This window comes from Megalops cyprinoides, chromosome 3 (assembly GCF_013368585.1).
Source record: "Megalops cyprinoides isolate fMegCyp1 chromosome 3, fMegCyp1.pri, whole genome shotgun sequence".
NCBI classification, from domain to species: Eukaryota; Metazoa; Chordata; class Actinopteri; order Elopiformes; family Megalopidae; genus Megalops; species Megalops cyprinoides.
Genome location: NC_050585.1, coordinates 32,734,944 through 32,757,629, shown reverse-complemented (window position 1 = coordinate 32,757,629; position 22,686 = coordinate 32,734,944). Strand labels below are relative to the sequence as shown.

At 41.7% G+C, this 22,686-nt stretch overlaps 2 protein-coding genes across 2 annotated transcripts; both read right to left on the bottom strand.

Moving 5' to 3' along the window:
* Positions 1 to 463: 463 nt before the first annotated feature.
* Positions 464 to 14,956, bottom strand: tmprss15 (transmembrane serine protease 15). The gene is made up of 26 exons (XM_036523810.1): positions 14,836 to 14,956; positions 14,308 to 14,432; positions 13,952 to 14,019; positions 13,487 to 13,638; positions 12,986 to 13,135; positions 12,588 to 12,707; positions 11,932 to 12,040; positions 11,360 to 11,469; positions 10,998 to 11,135; positions 10,589 to 10,738; positions 10,232 to 10,337; positions 9,940 to 10,087; positions 9,207 to 9,351; positions 8,492 to 8,581; positions 8,085 to 8,210; positions 7,708 to 7,851; positions 7,449 to 7,559; positions 6,285 to 6,417; positions 5,911 to 6,006; positions 5,673 to 5,722; positions 5,233 to 5,485; positions 4,632 to 4,813; positions 3,860 to 3,955; positions 3,506 to 3,645; positions 3,096 to 3,246; positions 464 to 495 (listed from the first exon to the last, which is right to left on the bottom strand). Exons 1-26 carry the CDS (start codon positions 14,954 to 14,956, stop codon positions 464 to 466), a joined length of 3,246 nt encoding a protein of 1,081 aa, XP_036379703.1.
* A 1,413-nt stretch (positions 14,957 to 16,369) lies between these two features.
* Positions 16,370 to 21,093, bottom strand: rbm11 (RNA binding motif protein 11). Its single transcript, XM_036525835.1, has 5 exons — positions 20,938 to 21,093; positions 20,140 to 20,302; positions 19,267 to 19,324; positions 18,436 to 18,532; positions 16,370 to 17,210 (listed from the first exon to the last, which is right to left on the bottom strand). Exons 1-5 carry the CDS (start codon positions 21,046 to 21,048, stop codon positions 16,794 to 16,796), a joined length of 846 nt encoding a protein of 281 aa, XP_036381728.1. The 5' UTR covers positions 21,049 to 21,093; the 3' UTR covers positions 16,370 to 16,793.
* Between the last annotated feature and the right edge of the window lie 1,593 nt (positions 21,094 to 22,686).

Genomic DNA, 22,686 nt, shown 5'->3' with positions numbered 1-22,686 from the left:
ATACCTGTAAGTAAGGCATGTAAACAGCTGTTTGCTTTCCCTGGCAATTATTTAATCAAGTGAAGGGCTGTTTCGACTTACAGTAAACGCTGTTCTTCTATCTTCATCAGCTGATGGTTGCGTTCAAACACTCCTCGTATCACGTCTACCTCTTCTGCAGTCAAGAAAGTACAGTCGTTTCTGTCATACTTTGCCATTATGATCTTCAGGTGATCTCATATGTCATCTGAGACGGGTTTCTCGGTAACGACTATACGGATAACTCTTCACTGCAACGCGCGTATATATATGAGTACCTTCAAATGACCCGGGGCCGCATGTTGGAGGGGATTCGGTGCACCTAGTGGGGCGGGTCTTGGATGCGTCCTGTTTAGCAGTTGCACTTAATAAGCGCAGTATGCGCACCTGATCGACTTTAACCAAAACGCAGGCGTCAGTCAATATTGGCCGATAAAGCTGTGAATTAACTGGAAGCGCAAAACGCCGAGAAATTTCCTCATTTGCAACAGAAAAGCGAATGTCAGGAAATGGTTACTGTACACTACCCCCATTATGTTATGATCTCTGACGTAAGTATGGTTTATATGTTGAATGTACGGATTACATAAACGCATAAGCAGCCCCAAGGTTTGGTAAGTATTACGCTTATAGAATTCATTGAGTTAAAAAAGTCAAATTTGGGTGTTACCAGCAGCAGAAGAGACAGGCGAAGAGGTAAGGTAAGAGTATATTAAAAAAATATATACAATAGAATACAATAAAAGTACAGTACAATAAATATACAGTAATATACTATGATGTGTGATATATTAATATACAATAGATAGTAATGATCAATAAATAGGCAGACAACTTTACATGTGGTGCAAAAAAAAGGTGTAGTCAACAGTAAAAACAGTTGTGCAGAAACAGTTTCAAGGATTAATATGTAGTGCAAAAGTGGCATGACAGGTTGGGGGGGGGGGGGGTGGCAACTATGGAAGAGGCATTGGCTGGGGGTCACTGGTGCTGTTGTGCAGTCTGATTGCTGATATGAGGAGACAACTGGGGGGGCGCTGAGGTCCGTCTGGGGGTACAATGCATCCCTATTCACCCCCATAGCGCTGGGCCTGAGAAGACCATGATAGAAATGAGTGGAAATGTTACACCGTGCAGTATACGTAATGAGTATTTTTTTAAATTGCCATATAAAACCAGAGCATTGACAAGTAATTTTTCTGGAAAATATTACTGTGATGTGGCTTACCTTACATTTTAAAATATAAATATATCATAAACACTTCCTGGATCAGGAAGCTGGATCAACAAACTTTCTGCCACTGGACTTATGCATGATCTTTAATTGCGAAAGGAGAATAAAGTGTATGCCTAAAAGCAACCAGAGCCTTTCCTTAAACACCCTTCAGTATAAGATACTGGATTTAACATAGTGATAATGTAATTATGCCTCATATAAAAATGTTTTTGCAGTATTTTCATTTGACTGATTATACAAGAATTCCAACTAGCCCCATAAAACATTAAAGTCCATTATATTATATAATAGTTGACTGGCATTCAATTGCCCTGAGTCATAATCCACAGGCATTCATATTGGAATGTTCCATGTGGCAATATGTTTTAGAAATATACTTAACTTCAGTCACACAGCTCCAAATTATGTCAAGCTAAAATACATTATTTGCAATCACAGGCTTTATTTTCATTTCTATAATTCATGTATTAATTTTTATATTGACGTTTCATCTTATTTCATCTTATGCTTCCCATTTATTTTAAGTTTGTCTTTAAGAATAATAGTGCCGCTTGTTTCAGTGGTCAACACAGTGTGTCTCTTAAAACACTCCTGTGATCTTTATTCATATGCAAATGTTGACTGCAGCATTGCTTGGAGAGCCAAACTTTTTATACTGTAGTCATAACGTGAAAATGCTCTACTGAAGTCAGCTACAAAGACCATATTGTTTCAGCTGAACTACAAAAACAATGGCCTCATGGAGAGTTTATGAAACTATTCTCAGAGCTAATACTCGGTGCTCATACATTAGGAGTGAGTTGATTGGTTCAGATTATAATCGGATGATATGCATAGAATCATAGAGTGGCTATCACCAGTCCTAAAGTCTTCATGGCATGATAAGCCATAACAATGATAACATTTTATTGCAGTCCTTTCCTTAGCCCAGTGTCAGTGGTATCGATCAATGATGCTGATGACTTCATAGGTAAAAGAGCTGACATTAATGAGTAAAACAGTGGCTCATATGATCTGTTATATTATTGATATTACCTTTTGAGCCTTTGAGAATATTATTGATGTCACCTTTAAAAGTAACAAATTACTAAATTCTCACTTGAAAGCACTTGAAAAACAGCAAAATGCAAAAGGATTTCTTGTAACTTAATCTTCAAATATATATTTTTACATCACATATTAAGACAAAACACCATTTTTATTACAAACAAAACTGTTAATGAGGAAGTGAATAAATTTACATATTTTTCTTCTGACCAACCACATACATTCATTTTAAGATTTGAATGCAAAATTCAAGATGAGGTCCAAGCACAAATGGTGGGGAGGGGGGGGGGGGGGGGCAAGCATTGATCATGAGCTCAACACATTCAAGAATATTAGAGTTCAGATGAAGTGACATTGTTTCTTGTAAAGGAACCAGATACCAAATATATGTTTTGGTACTGATATTCTCACCTCTGCTTCTTCATGGAAATCTCCTGGTCCCAACATCACACAGGCTGATTTTTATACAGGATCACTTAAAGAGATTTATCAGGGGTCATTTGTATCTGCTCTACAATCTGAGGTAATTACTTTTTCTTTTTTAAAAAGTCAGCATTCTTCAATGGAGACATAATGAGTGAATGAATAGAGGACGGGATGGACAGATTGATGAGTGCATTTCAACCAGCTAACTTGTTATGTAGTTTATTTTTAATTGTGATCTGTTGACACTGAATTCATTTTTAATAAAAATATAATGTTTACATGTATCACAGAATGAAAGTATGTGTCCATTATCTTTGTCAAGATATTTAACATTAAGTGAGTTTTTAATCCCAGTATCGAGAGAAACGTCGGACCTCTGTCACCCAGTCAGTGAATTGTGATACCAGGGCATATACCCCAGGACGCTGTGGGCGGCCACAACCGACCCCAAATGAGGTCACCCCCACTAGCACCCAGTGTCCATCTTGCTGGCACATGAGAGGACCCCCAGAGTCTCCCTGAAACACAACGTGACAGCATCTGTCACACACAGGCATAAACACACACCGGGTGCACAAATACACACACAAAGGCAAAAAAAATCCTACTCACAAAAAACACATTCACATATACAATACACATGTACACTCACGAACACACATAACAGAATATGACACATATAACAGAAACGCACACACACACACACAGGTTTTCTCTGTTCCAGTTGTGGTCTGAAACTCTTGGAGACACTGGTGTGAGCAGAGAGGTCGACCTCACCTGGCAGGAGTCCACACCCCCCTCAGGGTATCCAGCGCACACCATTCTGGAAGTGATGTTATATTCAGGCAGTTGCCTCTGGCACAGATTCTGGTTCACCAGGGGCAGGGCTGCCTCCTGCAGCACATCTGCTACAGAACCTAAGCCCAGAACAGATGCTATTTAATTGGTCTGTGCTGTGTTACTGCTGTTTTTTTTATTGGTCTGCACCATTTCAAGCTGTTTGATTGGTTGATTGGTTTGTACTGTATTCAGCTTTTTAGTAAATCTGCTCTGTCTTAAGGCTGTTCTTATTTGAGTAATGTGGTTGGTGACCCTATCAGGAATGTATCAGGCAGACAGACTGATACTTGCCTTGCTCTGCTTCTTTTCCCCAGCCAGCGATGAAACATACCCTGCCTGGTTCAAACTGCTGATCACTGTCAGGGAGACAGATGGGCTGGACATAGTCTAGGAAGAACAGATACCATGAGAGAGATGGGTGAGTCTGTTTAACAGCCGTAATGAAAAACTCAATGCATTATTTGTGGAGTGAGCATTGAGAGAGATTGGATAGTTGGGCAGCAAGTCAGTAAGTAAGGTTGTGTAGTGTGAAAAAATATCTGTATCTGTGGAGCAAGAAACAATAAAATACCTCTTCTTCTAACAAGATCTGCTGCTTCCTTTTACCTCTGATTTTACTCTTGATATATCTTTCCAAAATGATTAAAAGAAAAATAGAGTCATTGTTGTTTAATGTTCTGTGGTTAAAGTATTTTGATATTACATTTCAAATACTTGTATTAAATATGTAACCTGCCCAATAGCCCCAAAGACTAAGCTGGTTGCAATTTCAATGGGGTTTAAAAATTATCCAATGGTGCCACCTCACGGAGGAACAAAGAACTTATATTTTAACCATGCTTACTCATACATTTTAGAGTTTAAGAATGCTAAATAAATTGCACTTTGTGCATGCATTATTCCTATTCTGTACTTGTTTTACAGTATGACTGTATTAAAAAACAGTAGTATACTGCATCCATACATGCTCAATGACAGACGCACACGCTACTTTCAAAAACACACCTAACTCATACATACACATGTAGTGCTCTCAGTGAGGTGTTGTATGATGTTTACGTACCTGTGAAGTTGACCTGTGTCTCTAGGTGCATCATGGCAATGTCACTATCCTTGGTCCTTTTGTTGTACCTCTTGTTGAAGATGATGCGGTCTACCTGGAGTCTCTGTGTGTGGGGGGACTCGGGGCCATATTGTGAGTGAAGGCCAATCAGGGCCTCCCAGTTAGAGATGTGAATGTTCCTCCTATAGGGTCAGGGAGGACAGGAGGTTGGAGAGTGTCATTGCTACAAGACCACATGAATTCTCCTTCACTATCAAAGCTGTCCTCAGAGCTGGTGATTTTTTTTTTTGCTTTATTACTTTTAATGGTGGTAAAATAAGTAAATGCAGTCCGATGAAACAGATATATACCAGCTACAGACTGGTAACATACCAAAGATGTGAGACAAATACAGCTTAAACAAATACATGTAGATAACACATAACTATAGACACCTGAAATACAGACATAGACAGTCGATACAGCTATAAAATGTTGAAACACAGATAGGTGATTATATACATAGAAAGGTGAGACTGGCAAAAATAAATTCCACCGTGAAAGATATTCTACACACAAAGACCGACAGTTGAGAGACAGGTGGGATCCAGGTAAACCTCACCCGTAGGCGCAGTGCGCAGCAGTTATCAGCCACTCCTTGTCAATCAATGAGGCCCCACAGGCATGGTGGCCCCTCCAGTGTAGAGACACCACCCACGGCCACGCCCCTTGCTGTGTGTCATTGCCTCCCACCACTCTGCTGTTCTCCTTACTGGTCCCTCCTCCTTCCATCCCTCTGACCTCCATTCCTTCATCCCCTGCCCCTTCAGATAGCCCATGGCCTGACTTGGGCCAGACCATTCGAGTGCCACAAGCTGTAACACAGAGAAGCCAGCTCAGTACCGATTCCCAGACAGAGTTATGACAAGAAGACAGGCTGTCACGGGTAACTGCAACTGCATGTGGTCTTTGGGAAAGTGAATGCCTGAGTGCTACAAAGACAGAGAGGTTGGGCTAAGGGGATCAGAGAGTAATTTACTGCACTGAATTTTTCATACGTACGCTTGTTGTCACAGAGTAGAGATATAACCTTCCCACCAGCACATTCATCACTGTGAAGACATGAAATAAAGTAGAGGCAATTACACTTACCATAGTTTTAATCACATCTATTATTAAAAGGTTATGGAGCATTACATGTTTGGATGATATATGACAGTATCAGGTACAATACTGTATGGCATGAATAGTGTTGTGAGGACCTTTTGCTGTGTTATGCCCCCTGTGTGTGTCACTCTACCTCAGTACAAGGTCCAGTGTTCCATTGGGCATCTGACTCAAAGTGATAAAGGAGTTGTCTCCCTCAGAGAGGGTTACCAGAGAAGCATTCCCTGCCCTGAAATATAAACACACACACACACAATAAACATTGAAGAATGAAAGATACAATGTAACATCACACAATCATTGCCAATGTGGAGTAGGGGGACACTCGACCATAATACTGCTAAGGCTCTCACAGGACCACAACTCAAATGTGACTCTCTCTGTGCAACAATACGATTATCACAGCCCATGGGACCACAGCTCATTGGCCCATGATGTAACTATGACTCTCGTGGGACTGCAACATACATATGGCTCTCCAGGCACCACGACATAACTGCAACTCACCGGAAACCCAGATAGCGGCACAGGAAGCTGGAGAGCTCTGAGGTCCAGTTCTCAGCGCACACAGAATACCAAGAGTTCTGAACCTGAAGATGCAACTTGTTGGCACTTGTTCCATTCTCTGACTGAAGCTGTACTGTTACACAGAAAGCCACAGTGTTAGTTCTTCCTGTTTTTCTACCCTAGCATGCAATCCATGCCTATAAGTGGGGTATTATATCCATAGATATAAAATTACTTTATGTATGACATATGGCATCTTGAATGGATGTGTACATAAGCATCCAATAGAGGTGGATAGAGAGGTTTACATTTCTAGAAAAAATACTGAGTGAATCACTCAAAAGTAATACTACTGCAGTGCTGGGCTACAGGCAGAATAAACTAACATGGACAGATAACGTGTATTGTAACTTAATGTCTTTCCTGTTCATAAACATACACACAGCTGTTCTCACAAATTGGTAGCTGTCTGGCTGAATATCAGTAGCTGAATATGGACAAAACAGGTAATGAATTTGATTTATATAGTCTCAACTGATTGTATTTCTTGTTCTTAAATGAAGACCATTACCTGTATGAATAACAATTTACCTAACTGACAAATTACCTCACCATCCCTCTTGTTGGCTAGCAAGCTAGTGTTCATTATCCATTGATTTAGTCAGCTCATGATAAGCTTTTTATCTCCTTTGTTATTGATTTCTTCACTGTATAGCCATCCAAATCAATTATAGATTAGCTTTTATCTTTTTCCCGTGACAAAGTTTAAAAAGATACATTCTTTCATGGTGTAAACACAGCTACTAGAAGTGTTTCATCACTACTTAGCACATTACTGCTGAAGAAGTGACTGATTACGTTCTCCCTGAAAATAGCCATTACAGTATCTACAGTATGACAGCAGTCCATGCAAATTATGGAGCGAATATATCATTTCTTTTTGAACTTGAAGATACTCCTCCTTTGTAGTGAACAGGGAAAGCCACATAGTGTACCATCCGATGCAGGGCTATCATGACTTTATCAGTATGGAACCCCATTATGTTGCCACCCATTTCGATGGTTTTTCATATGTTGAAATGACAACATATGTGACTGTACAGAGAGGTCCATATTGTGTTGTACCACTATTCCGTATGTGTCTGAGAGTTGATGTCCACTTACCACAGTGAGCTTCATCTGAGATATCAGGGCAGTCTGGGTGGCTATCACACACACTGGTGTTGGAGATACATGCTCCAGATTGGCACTGATACAGCCCAGAAGCACAAGGGTCTGGAGACATGGGTATTTAGTTAATAAGTGACTATTCTTCACTGAATACTAAGTGCACACAAACACATACCTACAGCACTATCAATGAATGCTTCATCTATGCTCCATCCCACCACTAGGAAGGGATGTAGTCAGTGCCGGTCCTTACCCGGCTGACCCAGCCCAAAGCCAGAGGTGAAATTGGCACGGAATCCCCTGCCATATCCTAAGCTGTCCGTGAAGAACACGACTGTCATCTGATTGGTTGTGGAGAACACGTCGGCAAATGTTGCATCACCGCCAGTGAAAACACCTGGCACAGAAACAGTCACTCAAGTCAAGGAGGGGAAAAGTAGGGGGTTGTGTGTTTGAGGAGTGTTCGAGGGTTGCAGCTGTACAATGGGGTAAGAGTGGGATGTATGGGTGAGCAGACGGCGTTGAGCGTAGCTAGTACAAGCCAGACGAATAGTTTGGAGTCCTGCGAAAGCGGATATATGTATCAGCTTTCATCAGAAAGGAGGGGGATATTGGAGGAGATTTACTCACCCAGCAGTTCTGACTCCCACTCCGGCCCATCTCGCACTTCCACTGTGTCAAACACCGCTTCTAAATCAAAATCCAGGAAGTGAAGCTGGATATTCCTCCCTGCCTCCGTGTGAAGAGTCCACACACCTGACCCACAGCATAGCACCCACAAAACACACAAAACAGGCAGAACACACAGGGCCTCAGATCATGGGTTCACAGGCCGCTCCTGCTGCTCTGCTGTATGGTGATATATTATATATTTCAGCACCACTATGCGTCCCAACTCACATGCGTGGTAACATACACACAAGACTGTTTTGGGAGTGTGACGATTATTTTTCTGCTGTTAATATTAAGTAAGGGGACACATTTCTAGGTTCATCTCTCAAACCCTGTGGAGGTGATCAGGGGTGGACAGCACTCACAGGTGGCTTTGCTGATGTAGGAGTTTGGGTAATGGGGAGAGCTGAAGGTAGAGTTTGGCTCCCAAAGGTGGAATGGTCCGCCACAGTCCGCTGCGAAGAGGGTGCAATTCAAATAAAATCACTGAACAGCAAGTATCCATGCACTGGGTGAGAAACGTGAGTACAGGGTGGGTGCTGCATGGCTTCTGGAGAGTGGGGTAGAGGGTAAGAGTGAGAGGATGACGGGGGGTCTTCTGTGAGGGGGTGGCCATGATTGGAATATATCATATTCATGTACTGTGCAGAGAGGCCAGTGGGTGTAACTTACTGGGATGGAAAGGGGAGTTGGAGATGTAACGTAAGGGGAATGGGAGAAAAGGGGTTGTGTAGATCTAATAAGATTTTGAGTGGGAGAACGGTCGAGGGTCTGGGAATGGGGGTGAGAAGGTGTTACAAGAGCAAGAAAGGGGAGTAGCTATTGGGGTGTTTCAAATGAGTGACCGTGAAAAGGATCATGTGGGTGTTATGCATGGTCAAGAGGGGAGAAGAAGACATTCTGTAGCAGCAATGCATGGGAAAGGTCAAGGGATTCAAAGGTTTGTGTCAATGAGTCATATATGGATCCAGGAAAGGGGTCCATATATGACAGAGGTGTAACTAGGTAACAGGAAAGGAGAGTACAGTTATATAGGTGTGCCAAAAATAAAGGCGGAGCGGTTGTGGAGTTGTAACATACAGGGGATTGGCGGAGGAGTAGTAGGGATGGGTACAGGGGTGGGTTCTGGGTAAACTCCCTCTACACAAGGACCATGGGTTAGGCCAATATCATCCAGGGCAATGTCGTTCCTTATGCCTCTCCTCTTCTTGGCTTCAAACACCACCTGGAGAAATTACACAGTATGAAGAACACACTCCACACATGGTCAAGGGGTGAGTCCAAATGGGTAAAAAAAACTTGTGTTTAGTGCTTAAATCAGGAATTGACAGATAACTAGTGCTAAATTGACTATACACAGATGGCTAATTTTGTTGGAAAGGTTTGGACATGCCTTTCTTTCTTTATGTTTACTATTTTCCACATTTTAGAATAATAGTAAAGACATCAAAACTATGAAATAACACAAATGGAATTATACAGTGGTGACAAAGTGTTAAACAAATGAAAACTATCTTGTATTTACATTCAAAGTAGCCAAAACATATTTTTAATTAAAATGTTTTTTGGAAAGAAATTTATAAATAGGCATCAATTTCACTGTTTATATTTGTCTAACAATTTCTCATTATCTTCATTAGGTGTGTCAAAACCTTACAGGTACAGTATGTCATGATTTATTGTGCACGTCCTAGTTTCCAGTTTGTATATCTTAATTTCGGCATAACTCAGCTACACATCATAACTTACTGAAACCTCATGCCTAATTCAAACCAAAGCCCATCCTCTCTAGCAGCATTCCGGTTGCACTAACCATCAGATCCATTGTGTCATTCAGAGTAGCTTGTCCATAATTCCAATGGTCTCCATAGTTCCCCTCCTTCTGGAAGATCAGCATGACTGCAGTTTCATTCTCCACAAATACCTTCAATGATTGCACATCCTCTCCATACATGTGGTACCTAAACCATCACATAACATGAGAATGATTGTGCAGTTCTGCACCTCAGCCCCAAGACTGATGTGATTCACATTACATCAATGAGACGAATACACATTATTCATGATGAAGAGGTTTCACTCACACAGTTAAGGATGTGACCTACCAGAAGCTTAGGCACAATGACTCATTTGTATGAGCCAATGGAAGGCTGTAAATACGGAAGTTCCTCTCCAATTGACCAGGGCCTCCAGGCGTAACAATGTAGTACCCTATAATATTATCACATGGCACCTTAGCTCCACCTTAGATCACACTGACATGAGCTCACAGCACAAAGACATCAGCTCCCAATATTCCATAAATATACTGTATATTACACCTACCACTGAAGGGCGATATGACCACTGTCTTTTGAAGCTCAAACTGTGGTATGAAAATTCCTCTACCAGCGGCCACTCCAATGTCACACCGGAATTCCTAATCGAAAAAACTCATTATGAAAAGCCTGATCCTTCCTTACCTGACTGGTTTCCCAGGGTGTGGTCAAAGCTGGGTCCAGTGAAAGGGGGGAAGGTGGGGCCATTGGCTCGCAGCCAGTCCCCCTCATCTGTGGTGTACTGCCTCCAGAAACACAAGCCATCCTCAAAAGAGCAATTCACCTTCTCTGCATCTAACAGGAGAGCACAGGAGCATACTATTACAGTGACAACAACAACTTCAGTCTTTCTATGTACAAACACAAACATTCCATTGGTCATACTTTTTTGAATTTGAATGTCTTTTCCTAGTTATAATTATATAAAGAGAGATGCGCAAGCATGCTAGATCAACACTAAATACCTCTATATCAACCAATAAGCCAGTATATAAACCACAGAATTCACTGAATAGGCTGACATCACTTCACAAATAAATTACATGTGACTCACTGGTGAGGTCACTAAGGCTTTCTCCTCTATAGGTGGCGTTGAACCCATTGAAGTTATTGATGAAGTCTGAGACAAACTCAGCAGTGGCCTCATGGGACATGATCCACACAGATCCAGGGGAAGAACCTGATAGGTTGTCTAAAACAAAAGCATACCAGATACTCTGTTCTGGTAGAGCCAGCTATTTCTACATCAATTTAACTGTGTAAATCACCATAATTGACACGCTGAGGTAGAAAATGTTGGGCAGTGATCACGCAGGCAGTTGGTGACAAAAGATAATTTGGCTATGTAAAAAGTGTTGTTTAACATCTGATTAGTTAGCTAATAATGGAAATTTCTGTGCAAGGTTTCCAACTTACAGGTCAGATTTTTGTTGGTGCCTGTGCCCTCATATAAATAGAGCACATCTATGTCCTCCTCGGTGTCAAATGACTGGAATTCTATTTGTATGGAAAGCCCCTTTTGAACTCTGGCGAAAGAACAACAGAAGTTCACATTCATTTTGCAAAACACATTATTGTCTCAGGCATTTCTCTGACACACCATGAGGAGCAGCGGTGTTGATTGTGAGTAAGAGGAGGATAGTGATTGTGTTAGGAAGCGTGTGAATTGTACTGTAGTTCTGAGCTGAGCGGCAGGAGGTCATGCTGTGAGCAGGGTGAGAACAGAACTAGTGTTGAGTCTGAATACCAGAAGGGTGGGCACAGTATTGCCAGTAATTAGCACATGAATGGCAGCAGTGTTGAATGTGAGTAGTGGGAGAATAGCAGCAAACAAGCAGCAGAAGTGTAAGTACAACACTGAGCATGCAGCAACAATGAGTGTGATTAATGCGTGAATAGTGACAGTGCTGACTGTGAGTAGTGAATGAGTAACGGTCGTGTTGAGCGTGAAAAGTGTGGGAGCTGCAGAAGTATTGAGTGTCCGCTACCGTATGACCCAGCGACAGACGGTGTCTTCGTCATAGGGGAGCGGGAAATTTTTTGAGTGGAAGGAACCTGTGGGGCCGAGCAGCAGGAATTGTCCATCACATGTAGTTGCTATGGAGATAAGAGACACGAGACACGGGTCACCCTAATGAGCTAAGAGCCATGCTAATATCTACACATATACACCTACACTGTTCATTAAAGGGGAACTTTAATGAACTTTGAGTCAAAGTCAATAAAAGTCAATAAAATTATGCTATACATATACATATAGCTGGCCACAAGTGCTTGTTACCACTATGCTACACTGCTGCTATATATACTATATAAATATACACCATATAAATATACAAGTATAAATACAAAATATAATTTTACAAATATATGTTAAATATGTATGTAACAGTACCTCGTTGGCTGAGAACAATGCTTCCAAAGGACTGTTAGGCTAGCGGCCTGATTACCCACTTCAGCCAACTGGTAAAAAACAGTAGCTATCATATTTTACAATTACAGGGGGGTTCAGCTCCGCTAAACTTGTTATGACGTTCTATCAGTCTTACTAATTCTGGTAATACTTCATGCACTTTGATCAAAAGTGCTTATAATGAAGATTCCTTTTGTGTATTACCTTTACGCTTCTACCATTTTGACTCACCACAGAGATCTTCATTTTCATCTGAGCCATCAGGACAGTCATGTATTCCGTCACAAAACCTCGTTATAGGGATGCACGTTTGGTCATTGTCACATCTCCTGTGGCCAGCTGAACACTCCACTGAAGACACACAGTCACAGACTGAGCAAAAAGATTCACTAAGGCTGATCACAACAATGCATGATGGGAAAGAGAGTGTCTGTTGTGTGACTCATCATGGAATAGACTGAGAGCATACGCTGGGTGACCAAGATGCGTTTATGTGACATAAAACGTGGCTGGTGATGCTAGTGCATCATGGGACAAATGCTGTCTGTCAGGTGATGCCTTTTTGGGATAAAGTACAGCTATCCATGCTTAATGGTTAATGATTTATCTATGTACCTGCAACAGCTTACCTGGAACCGAGGTGGGCTGCCCTGTGCTGGGGAGGTGAGTTGTATTGGTAGATGGAGTCATTGTTGAAGGATGAGTTGTATTGGGTGATGGAGTCATTGTTGAAGGATAAGTTGTACTGGGCGGTCGGGAGGTAGTGATGTCCTCCTCATCTATAAGGAAGTATTGATATATTCATCAGGAAATTTGTATGCAGCTGTGTTGATACCATACTACCATACTGATCCACTTATTAACATATAGAATATCTATTACCTCATACACCCAAGTAACATCATCAATTTAGCTAATAGCGTATTCCAACATTTGTTAACAACCAGTAACATCACTGATCCTTTCATAAACATATATTAATGCACATATTTTGTTTCCATGACATATATCATGAATGTTTGCATTTTCTCGTTAGTACTATAATTTATATACACAAAAATACATCCCCCCTAACAATTGACTCAAACCCATACAATAAGAGTGGACTATTTGGGGATGGGAACCCATACCTGTGATCTTGATGCTGTTAGCATCAATAACCAGAGGCCCTTGACTGCCTCCCCCACCAGCCTGCACCCCATCAACCAACTGTTGCTGTGCCTCATCAACACCCACTGGCTGAGCAAAGTTGAGACTAAAGGCCACCACCACACTCCCCTTACTGCAACAGATGAATGAACAGTACTGTATGTCAGCATTTCCTGATTAAGGTTTACGAAAGGAAAAATTCATTCACCTGCAAATGTATCCACACCATCCAGTGGGCAATACACATTAACTGATCAATCAACATTGGCTCATCAATTATTACTCTTAAATGCTGCATTTTTTATCAAAAATAAGCACGTAAAAATAATTTCACATGATTAAACAGAAACCATTTGTGATTACAGAAGGATTCAAGTTCCATGCATGACATGAGAGAGCAGAGTGTGACATTTCATCAGATATGACACCTACAAGCACATCCTTACCTGAAACCTAAAACCACACAGGACTTGTATTGGTCTCTTAGGGAGCTTCTGGTGTAAACCTCAGATATCTGAAGACAACAGAAGTGTGAGGAAAGAAGTCTTTTAACAAAATTCTGGGACAAGGGTGAGAGAAGAGGGGAGTGAGGGGGAGAGAGGGCAGGAAATGGGAAAATTGAGAAAGAGAAGAAAGTCATAAAATGAAAGACAAGTGGAAAGTTAAGAGAAGGAAGAACGCTTCTGGGCATATGGATTAAGTGAGGGGAAAGACAGGGGAAAGGCAGCAGAGAGAGGGAAGAGGGGGAAAAGGGGGTTAAAAGGTGAAGGGGATGAGGGGGGATTTGATCTCAAGTTCTCACCAGATGCTCCACGTCAAAGGCCAGGGCTTTATACTGTGGGGTCGACGAGTTGCGAAGCTCCTCTGTGAATACAGCACCCTTTGAAATGACCAGGCTGCCCCTCAGTGCCGCTCCGTTAGGTCCCTCTGCAGATCACAGGAGCACCACTGATGAGTGACCTGTAACACTAGGTGTAAGCTCAGAGCACACAGCCAGCATATGGCCATCCATGGCTGTCAGGTAGTTAGAGCTTCGTTGAAAATTGTTCCATAAATAATAACCTCTTCTGTAACCAGATTCATCACACTGACAGATGCAGGTTTACATGAGGGAAGGGTGGTTTGCTAGATATTTAGGTATTTGCAGGTGCATTAGACAGAAAGACAGAGAGATAAACAGTCATGATATAAAAAGTGATAAAGTGATAGGGATGATACTGAGATGGACTTACCGTTTTACTGTCAAGAGTTCTCAGGGAATTGAAGAGAGGAAGAGAGAGGGAGTAAGAGACTTTCCAAAACAGAGAGGAGGGCAGTTGCCCGGACTTACGGGAAGGATGCAGGGCAAGCCAAGTGGTGGTGATGAGACCCAGACACACAACCAGCAGGACAAGGAAAAGGGTGCTGAGCAGGGCCTCCGTTGAAGAAAATTGACACTTTCTTCTTGTCATCCTTACATAGGGCACGTTTCACCACGCTTCCTTCTGGCTCTTCTCACACTCAGCCTCCCACCTTCCAGAACTGCAAACTCACCCTATAGACTTATCTTACAGCCAGAATCTATCAGCCAGTCCTCTGCCACAAGAGAGAACTGCTCAAAAAGGGCAGCTATTTATGAGGGAATAATTCTAATGCCTGCAGCCATAAATCTTAATTACATTGTAAATGACAGAACACATCAATAGCTAATTGGTCAAGTGCTGATAACCACTAAAGATCTTTACTTCATAGAACCAATAACGATAATCATTACTGGTGCTTTGTGTTGGGTGCAACAGTAGACCTTGTACGCAGCCAGAGTGGTGCAATACAGAGAGATGTATTTTGTTTGCAACCCTAAACGCTCTAACAGAAGCTATTTTCCTTATACAGTTTACGAGTGTGTGATGTGAAATAATCCATAGAAACCACTGTCTTAGACGGCAGAGCTCACATACACAAGGAGTAACACAAATAGAATATACAGAAATTGTAGATAGACAGGCAAGCTCACATACACACTTATACAGAAGCAGACACACAGAGAGATAGTTTGAATTACACTCCAGTTCCATTAGACTTTGAACAGGTGCAAGTCCACTGATTTCTGAAGAAGCCAATAACACCTGCTTGTCAGTATGGTGCCTTCCAAGCCCCACCCATCCCCAGCGTAAAGCAGCTACCTCATTCAGTTGATTACACCCAAGCTTCTTTATCTACAAAATTCCTCTTTGACAATATTCAGTAGCTTAATTTTTGTATCCCAATAGGGCCATCTTAAATTGAATTGTCAGCTTCAGTACATGTTACTTTTTGTTACTAAGCTTGTTTTCTGATTATATGGTTCATTCACTACAAAAGGGTCTTACTCATGTGTGTGAGAGTTTTTGCCATGTCACTGTTCCGGTGTTCAAGCATTATTGATTATACACAGGATTTATCACACTATGATCATTTACATTATCAAAGGCAATAATTCAGCTTTAACTAAAAAGTTATGAATTAAAGCTGATACAGTCTTTAAGGATCAATTATTATATTAGCAAGCCATAAAACTAAATGTGCTCCAGCAATGTAACAAACTGGAATCCACTGAGGTCTGCATGTTGCCTTCTTGCACATATTTTCATTGGTAATGGCAATATTACCATTGTTCACCAAGACAAACCGTTCTGATGTAGACTCAATAAAAAATGAACACACACATGCAGATTCTACTCAGTTTATGGAATATCTGTTACAAACATCATAGTAGGCAGAATATCGGAGTTAATTGTTCTGTAGATGAACCACACTTTAATGTGCAAAAATACTGACAGCTTTCCTCTCAAGACTCCAATGCAATACAGCATAGGAAAGAACAGATTAGGATTTTTTGAGGGGCCAGATGAGATTGGAAAGGTCATGGCCAAGGGAAGACACAGTTCTCGAGAGGTCACACCCCCTAAATCTGCCCGTCGCTTTCTGTCTCTCGCAGCAATTATTCCAAATCTCCCTGAAAGTAAACAATGCTAACACTAGTCATTCCAGTGAGGTACACTGGGTCAGGGATGTGCACACCAGGCATGAGGGTCAGCTCTTGCATATTACCCCAAGCGCTCCCAATTTTTCCATTTTAAGATGCGTTTCCATGTGTAGGCATAAACAGAACAGAAAACATATGAATCGAATCGAAATGAATAGCACTTGTGAAAATGCTGCATACGCCGAACTCTTCAGTTCAGGAATGATTAGGTAAAGCCTTGCTGTTCTAAGCCACATGCTACTGAACTGATTGGTCCTTGGTTGGTGCTTAGGGTCGAGGCGTTTCTACTGAGCGAAATCCATCCCTTGTGTAGTTTTTCCGTCTTCAGCGCCACGCGTGTGAGCGTGTGCGTGCGTGTGCCCTCGGGCGTCGGCACTCTGCCTGCTCCTGTGCTTCTCCGGCCTGTGCCTGCGCTCGCGGCTCCTCCTGCGTTTGCGCGGCTTGCTGTGCTCCGCGTCGTCTGCGCAGCCTCCCTGCCCCTCTGGGGGGCTGGGGGGCAGGGGCAGCTGCATCTGACTTGAGCCGGGGGGCTGTGGATGCAGGGACTGCTGACCCGGTGGTAAGGGGGTCCAGGGAGGGAATCCCGAGGCAGGCCAGAACAGGGGAGGGGCGGAGGGGCAGAGAGCAGAGGGTTGGAGGTAATACTGAGGCTGGGGCGGGGGAATGTTCAGGGGACACTGCTGGGAGGGATATCCGCCCACCTACAACACAGTCACAAGCAGCAAATTATAATCCATTAGACTGCAGATGATATACTGTATATTTGGCCTCATGTATCACCATTAATCATAATCAACCAGATTGATAGTTCAGACAGATAAAGGTTTAACGGTGTGTGATGGACTTATTGAAATCGATACACATTTTTAAATTTGGACCCTCAAGCAGCTGTAATCACAAATGACATTACCTGGAGTCCATTCCAATGATGGTTCGATGTAAAACAAGGGCCTCTCTCTACACTTTATCTCAGCAGCTGTACCCTAATCTACAACATAACAACCTCTAGTAATATCACTGCTATCCACATGCAAAGCAAAGAAATTTCATCTGTGACAATGACACAACAGCATTTGCCCATTAGTGTTAACTCAATCTATTCATTATCATCATTGCTAAAATAATCTGGTAAATTGTGGCTATAAAAACATCAGATCATACAGCTAGGCATCTCTGCATTATTCAATGGTGCCCAGAAGTAACAAACTACTTAGGCCTCAAATTTAAAACCAATCTATCTTCCATGACGAACCTCAATCTTGAATCCCTTACACAACAAACAAACAGATGGTCAACCATCTCACCAACTTGATGAGGCAGAATCAACATTATGTTAATGGGGATTTGACATAATAGAATAAGCCTAATAACCTGTTCAATATTTCCCAGGAAATAATAAAACAGAGTTCACCACAAAGCAATACATAACCAAATATGTATCAAGATCCTCAACTCAAAAGGCATTCATTATTCCAAAAATCTGCACAATATGCTACCAATAAGAAAATCGTTGTTACTTAAACAAGAACTATGAGAAAATAACTAACATTTTAACACACCTCTTGACAAGGAAACCTGGAACATTAGTGGAACAAGTATTAGCAAGCTCAATGATTTGACTGTTATGTCCTTATCTGATCTTACTAAAAAATCTCACCCTGAAGACCTACATTATGGAAGACAAATAGTAGTGAAGAAATTTGCTCATGACGGCCATATTGTTTAACATTTGATATTGATAATGATATAATATTGATATTGTTAACTTTTTGAAAAGGTGTTCTCAAAGAAAGAATTCACACATGCCCCAAGAGTGTGGCAAAGTTCCGGTGCATGCCTTAAGTGTTTGGAATAGTTCAGGGGTATGCCTCATGCGTGTGTTTCAGATGTGTGCACTCCCACTGGGCAAAGGCCTGGTCCTCTCACCATGGTGTTCCAGTACAATGGGTCCTGCAATGGGCCTCGGCCCTCAGGGAGGCCAGAAAACTGGAACATTGAGGACTCGGGAAAAACCGTGCTGGTACTGTGCGGGGAAAAAAAGAGAGTTGTTATCTCTTCAACAGAACTAACACCTGAATTACTGTTGTTGGATTACAGAAAATCCACATGTAAATTATTGCACTGTAAACTACTGATGCTAAAATCAGCAGTCCAGACGCTGTACTGCAATGCATCTGCAAGCTGCCTATCTTTAATTAATAACACAGCTAGCACATTAATGGGGACTGTAGGCTCTGCTCAACCACAGACTGCATCAAACACAGGACTGAGAACGTGCAGCGTCAGCCATGCTTCACTTTATTCTGACCCAAATATTGCCTATGCATGATCTCCAAGGGGAATGTGCTGCTACTTTGTGTATGTCTACAAAGCTATAGCCTGCCCAAAGATGTCATAAAGTGTGGATTTTTACATAACTTTTTCTGCCATCTCGCACTCGTTGGAAGATAAAATATCATAATACACTAGGGGGCGCTACTACACAAACACTCCAAAATGCTGTGCAAACGGTAAGACAGGAAAACAGACCTGATGTTCATCTAATGCTACAAGCAAACAAATCTTTTTTTAGCTAACAAGCAAACACATCCTTCTGGAGCCAACAGCCCCTAAAGGTAATGTAAAAAGAACTGATAATTTTTTTCAACAGACCACGTGGGCCACCAGGCCAGAGTTAAGCACGGCTGATGGAAACAAGCCGTGCTTAAAACCTGAGACATAAGCTGTGTCTGTGGAGGGCAGGGCATGGGAACTCACCTGTGTGGCTCACATGGAGGGTCACTGGGTCCCGCCCCACCATCACTGTGAGAGCTACCTGCAAGGTGTGCACAGAGGGAGCCAGTAAGGGGACCCTTCAGGCCTGGATTCCACTGACACGGCTTAGTTGTCTGCATGCTATTTTAATGAAACCCCGATATACTGCTTTGCATTTCAACTGATGTCTCACTCTATGCTCACCATGGAATATATTTTAGAATTGAAAGATCCAGGTGCCACCCACACCCACACATATCAAGTCTGTTCTTAAACAAACAAGCAAGACCACTCAGCAAATGTGTGCACCTCCTCACTAGCTTATCATGAACAATCCTTACTCCTGTTTAAAAAGCCACATCAAAATGCAACAGCCAATGATTTTGGTTATTTGTATATGCAGCAAATAGCTTAAGAGGTGAAAGTTTACTTCCTAATTACTGATATGTAAAGATATTTACTAATATTTACTAATATTGCATTAGATAAGAATACGTACTTAAAAAAACTTTCTGCCCAAGGCATTTCACACAAGATAAATACACATATTTCTACTTGACTAAGCTGGGCTCTGGGCCAACATACCATCTAAGGTTGGCCAACATATTTGTGGCCCTTGTCACCTTGCTGTGGAACTACCTCACTCAACCAAAAGTGGCCGAGAGCTTAGACAAGTCAGTGAAAACACAGTTTCAGAAACAACCACTCTCCACTGTTTAACCTGAAAACACACAGGAAGAACCCAAAAGCACATGCATGTGTTCCTTCAGATGCATTATGTGAGTGGCATGCAATTCATTTATGTGCAATGCAATAAATCCAAAGTTTTTAACATCAGTTTCATTGACCACCATGAGCTTTACTATTGGGGCGCACCAGATCTGTACTGCAGCCTGATCGGGCGGCCGTACAGCCAGGTGCCGTTGAGAAGGGCAATGGCGTAGGGGACTGCCTCACGGTGTTTATAGCACACAAACCCATACGACCTTTGACGCCCCTCCCTGTCCCGGGCAATGGTAACCTTTTTCAGGGGGCCTGCCTGTTGAAACAGAACAATTAACAGAGCGGGCAGTGAGACAGGGAACCAGATGCCCCAGTGAAAAATAGTTACTGTATCTGAAATGCGCATGGCATCTTTCAGCATCTGCCCCCTCCAACCCATTAATAGATCTTTCCCATTGTCTCTGCTTCCAGGATACAAAAGAGTGGTTAATGTTAAGATTAATTATCAAAAATCAAGTGATGGTAAGAAGGATGTGCGTCTAATACAAATACGTTTCAGATGACAATACCTGATAATAACTGACTTTGTAAACAAAAATTATCGGCACAACATCCTTATCATCGTCGCTCATTTCAGAAATCTAGATTAGATATTTTCCCCGATCAGTGACTCGATTCTGTAGTTGTGATCACGTGACATTGTAGTTAACTCATAAACGTTGCCGGCGCTTAAAGTAAATATTCGCCCGGCTCATGCAAAGGTTTCAATACGAGGACACCTTTCCTACCCATCAGAAACGACTCCCACTTTCACGTTTTATCACTAATTTAACTTATCAAACGCTACCTGTGTACGTCAACGAATGCTCACAGGTAGCTTGCATGAACATTGTGGAAACCTAGCTAGCTAGCAGCTGACTGGCTAGTCTGCTAGCTAGCTAATACAGGTACCTGCAGAAACAGCTCGAAGAGAATCTCCTCTTTCACCGAACTGTCTAAATTTCCCACAAAGACAGTCTTGTCAGCCTCACTGCGCTTGTCCAACATTTCTGTTGAAGTCATTAGCTCATTATTAATGAATCTTTTAAAACCACGAGATGATAGGAGTCACCGTGGATTGCCGTAAAATAAAGTCGGAAATTGCGTTACGACGCTGAAGTACACGATTGGGTCAGCAGATGGCGTCATGTGACAATCAGCCAAGGGCTTAATCAATGGGCTGTTAATGGCTTTGAATTACAACCACCGGCAACGTTGGTATTAATGTAGCCTACGAGAACGTGAAGATTGGCATTACCTGAAAATATACCTCTGTGGAAAATGAAAACGAATGCCCTGGTTTGGGTTTTCTCTCTTTTTTCTTCTTCTAGCTCCTCTGGAGCGTTATGCTCTGTGTTAAGCGCTTTGTGACAATGCGCTGTAACAAATACAATTAAATTAATTGATTGACTGAATGCCATTTAATGAACTGGGCTATGACTTTAAACCTGACAACATGTTTGTTAATCATAAGCTAGTTCCAGTTATTCAGTATGCAGGCTGCAAGTATCCAGTGTTGGGTTTCCAATGTTGAGAATCATACTGTGTTTGATTTAGGAACGTGGGAGCGATGTCGTGTCTTTGCCGTAAATATAGATATTTTTACCATTTTACTGTATAAATAAGCTTACATCTGGTTACACTCTGGTTAAGGTTACACTTTGGTTAGCTTTGGTTATATTATCCATGGAGTCATCCCTTTCAAGGGAATGTACTAACTATATCAAGGATGTGATGATTTGTTTATTTGCTCTGTAAACACTGCAGGGTTATACTCCTTACATTTTACATATTAATCATGTATGAAGCTGGATGTCTTCTGAAGCAATTTAAGTAAGATTATGGAAGGCCTGCCTTGCTCAAGGGTAAAATATCTGATCTGTGAACTGAAGGCTATAACCTATAACCCTCTGGTTTTAAGTTATATTCCTAAACCACTACATCATACTGCCTCCCACTTACAACTGTGCACCACACATGAGCCAGAAGCTGGGGAATTACCATGAATTTCAGAACAATTCCTGGAAATTAATACTGGTGGGTAATTCTGGAAAGAGGCACTCCTTGTTCCCATTTTTACTTTGTTCCCACGTTTTTCGATAGCTCTCCTTTTATTTCTGCTTTATTTGACTCATGGTTTCAGCTATTGAGGTTTTAGGTCAGAATTGTAATCTATTAATTCATACAGTAACATTTAATTTTCAAGTGACTGTTTCCTCTACCTGTCTCTATAGTAAAATAGTTACATAATAAAGACTGAAGATGTTATAGCTGTTATAACTGCTTAGTTTTAAGCACAACATGAATATTGTTATGAAAACAGTCTGCATGAATCTGAAGGCTTTTAAAAAATTAATCAAACTGTTCTGAATCTGAAAGACCTCTTGACCAAAGTCATATACATCAATGATAACCCTGACAAGGGATCAACCAAACACAAGGCATCAACAAGACAAAACCTGTCATCTAGATCTCTTTCTGCACTGGTTTTCTAACAAAGATAAACCTGAAAAGATAGCTTATGGTCTTATGCAAACACAGATATGGTGCAGGCTGCAGAGTCAAACCCAAAGCATTCAGCTTAAGGAGGTGAGCCCTGATAAAATAATAATAAAAAAAAATACTTGTAGCTGTATCAGAGACCTTAGTGTAAGGTCACCA

Coding starts and splice junctions, on each gene's coding strand:
- tmprss15 (XM_036523810.1), bottom strand. CDS start 14,956: ATGACAAGAAGAAAGTGTCAATTTTCTTCAACGGAGGCCCTGCTCAGC. Junction 12,708..12,985: donor GCAGCCCACCTCGGTTCCAG/GTAAGCTGTTGC, acceptor GTGTGTCTTCAG/TGGAGTGTTCAGCTGGCCAC. Junction 8,582..9,206: donor TACTCCTCCGCCAATCCCCT/GTATGTTACAAC, acceptor CCCTCTTCGCAG/CGGACTGTGGCGGACCATTC.
- rbm11 (XM_036525835.1), bottom strand. CDS start 21,048: ATGACTTCAACAGAAATGTTGGACAAGCGCAGTGAGGCTGACAAGACT. Junction 20,303..20,937: donor TCTTCGAGCTGTTTCTGCAG/GTACCTGTATTA, acceptor CTGTTTCAACAG/GCAGGCCCCCTGAAAAAGGT. Junction 17,211..18,435: donor CATTGTACTGGAACACCATG/GTGAGAGGACCA, acceptor ACTGTGTTGTAG/GTGGGCGGATATCCCTCCCA.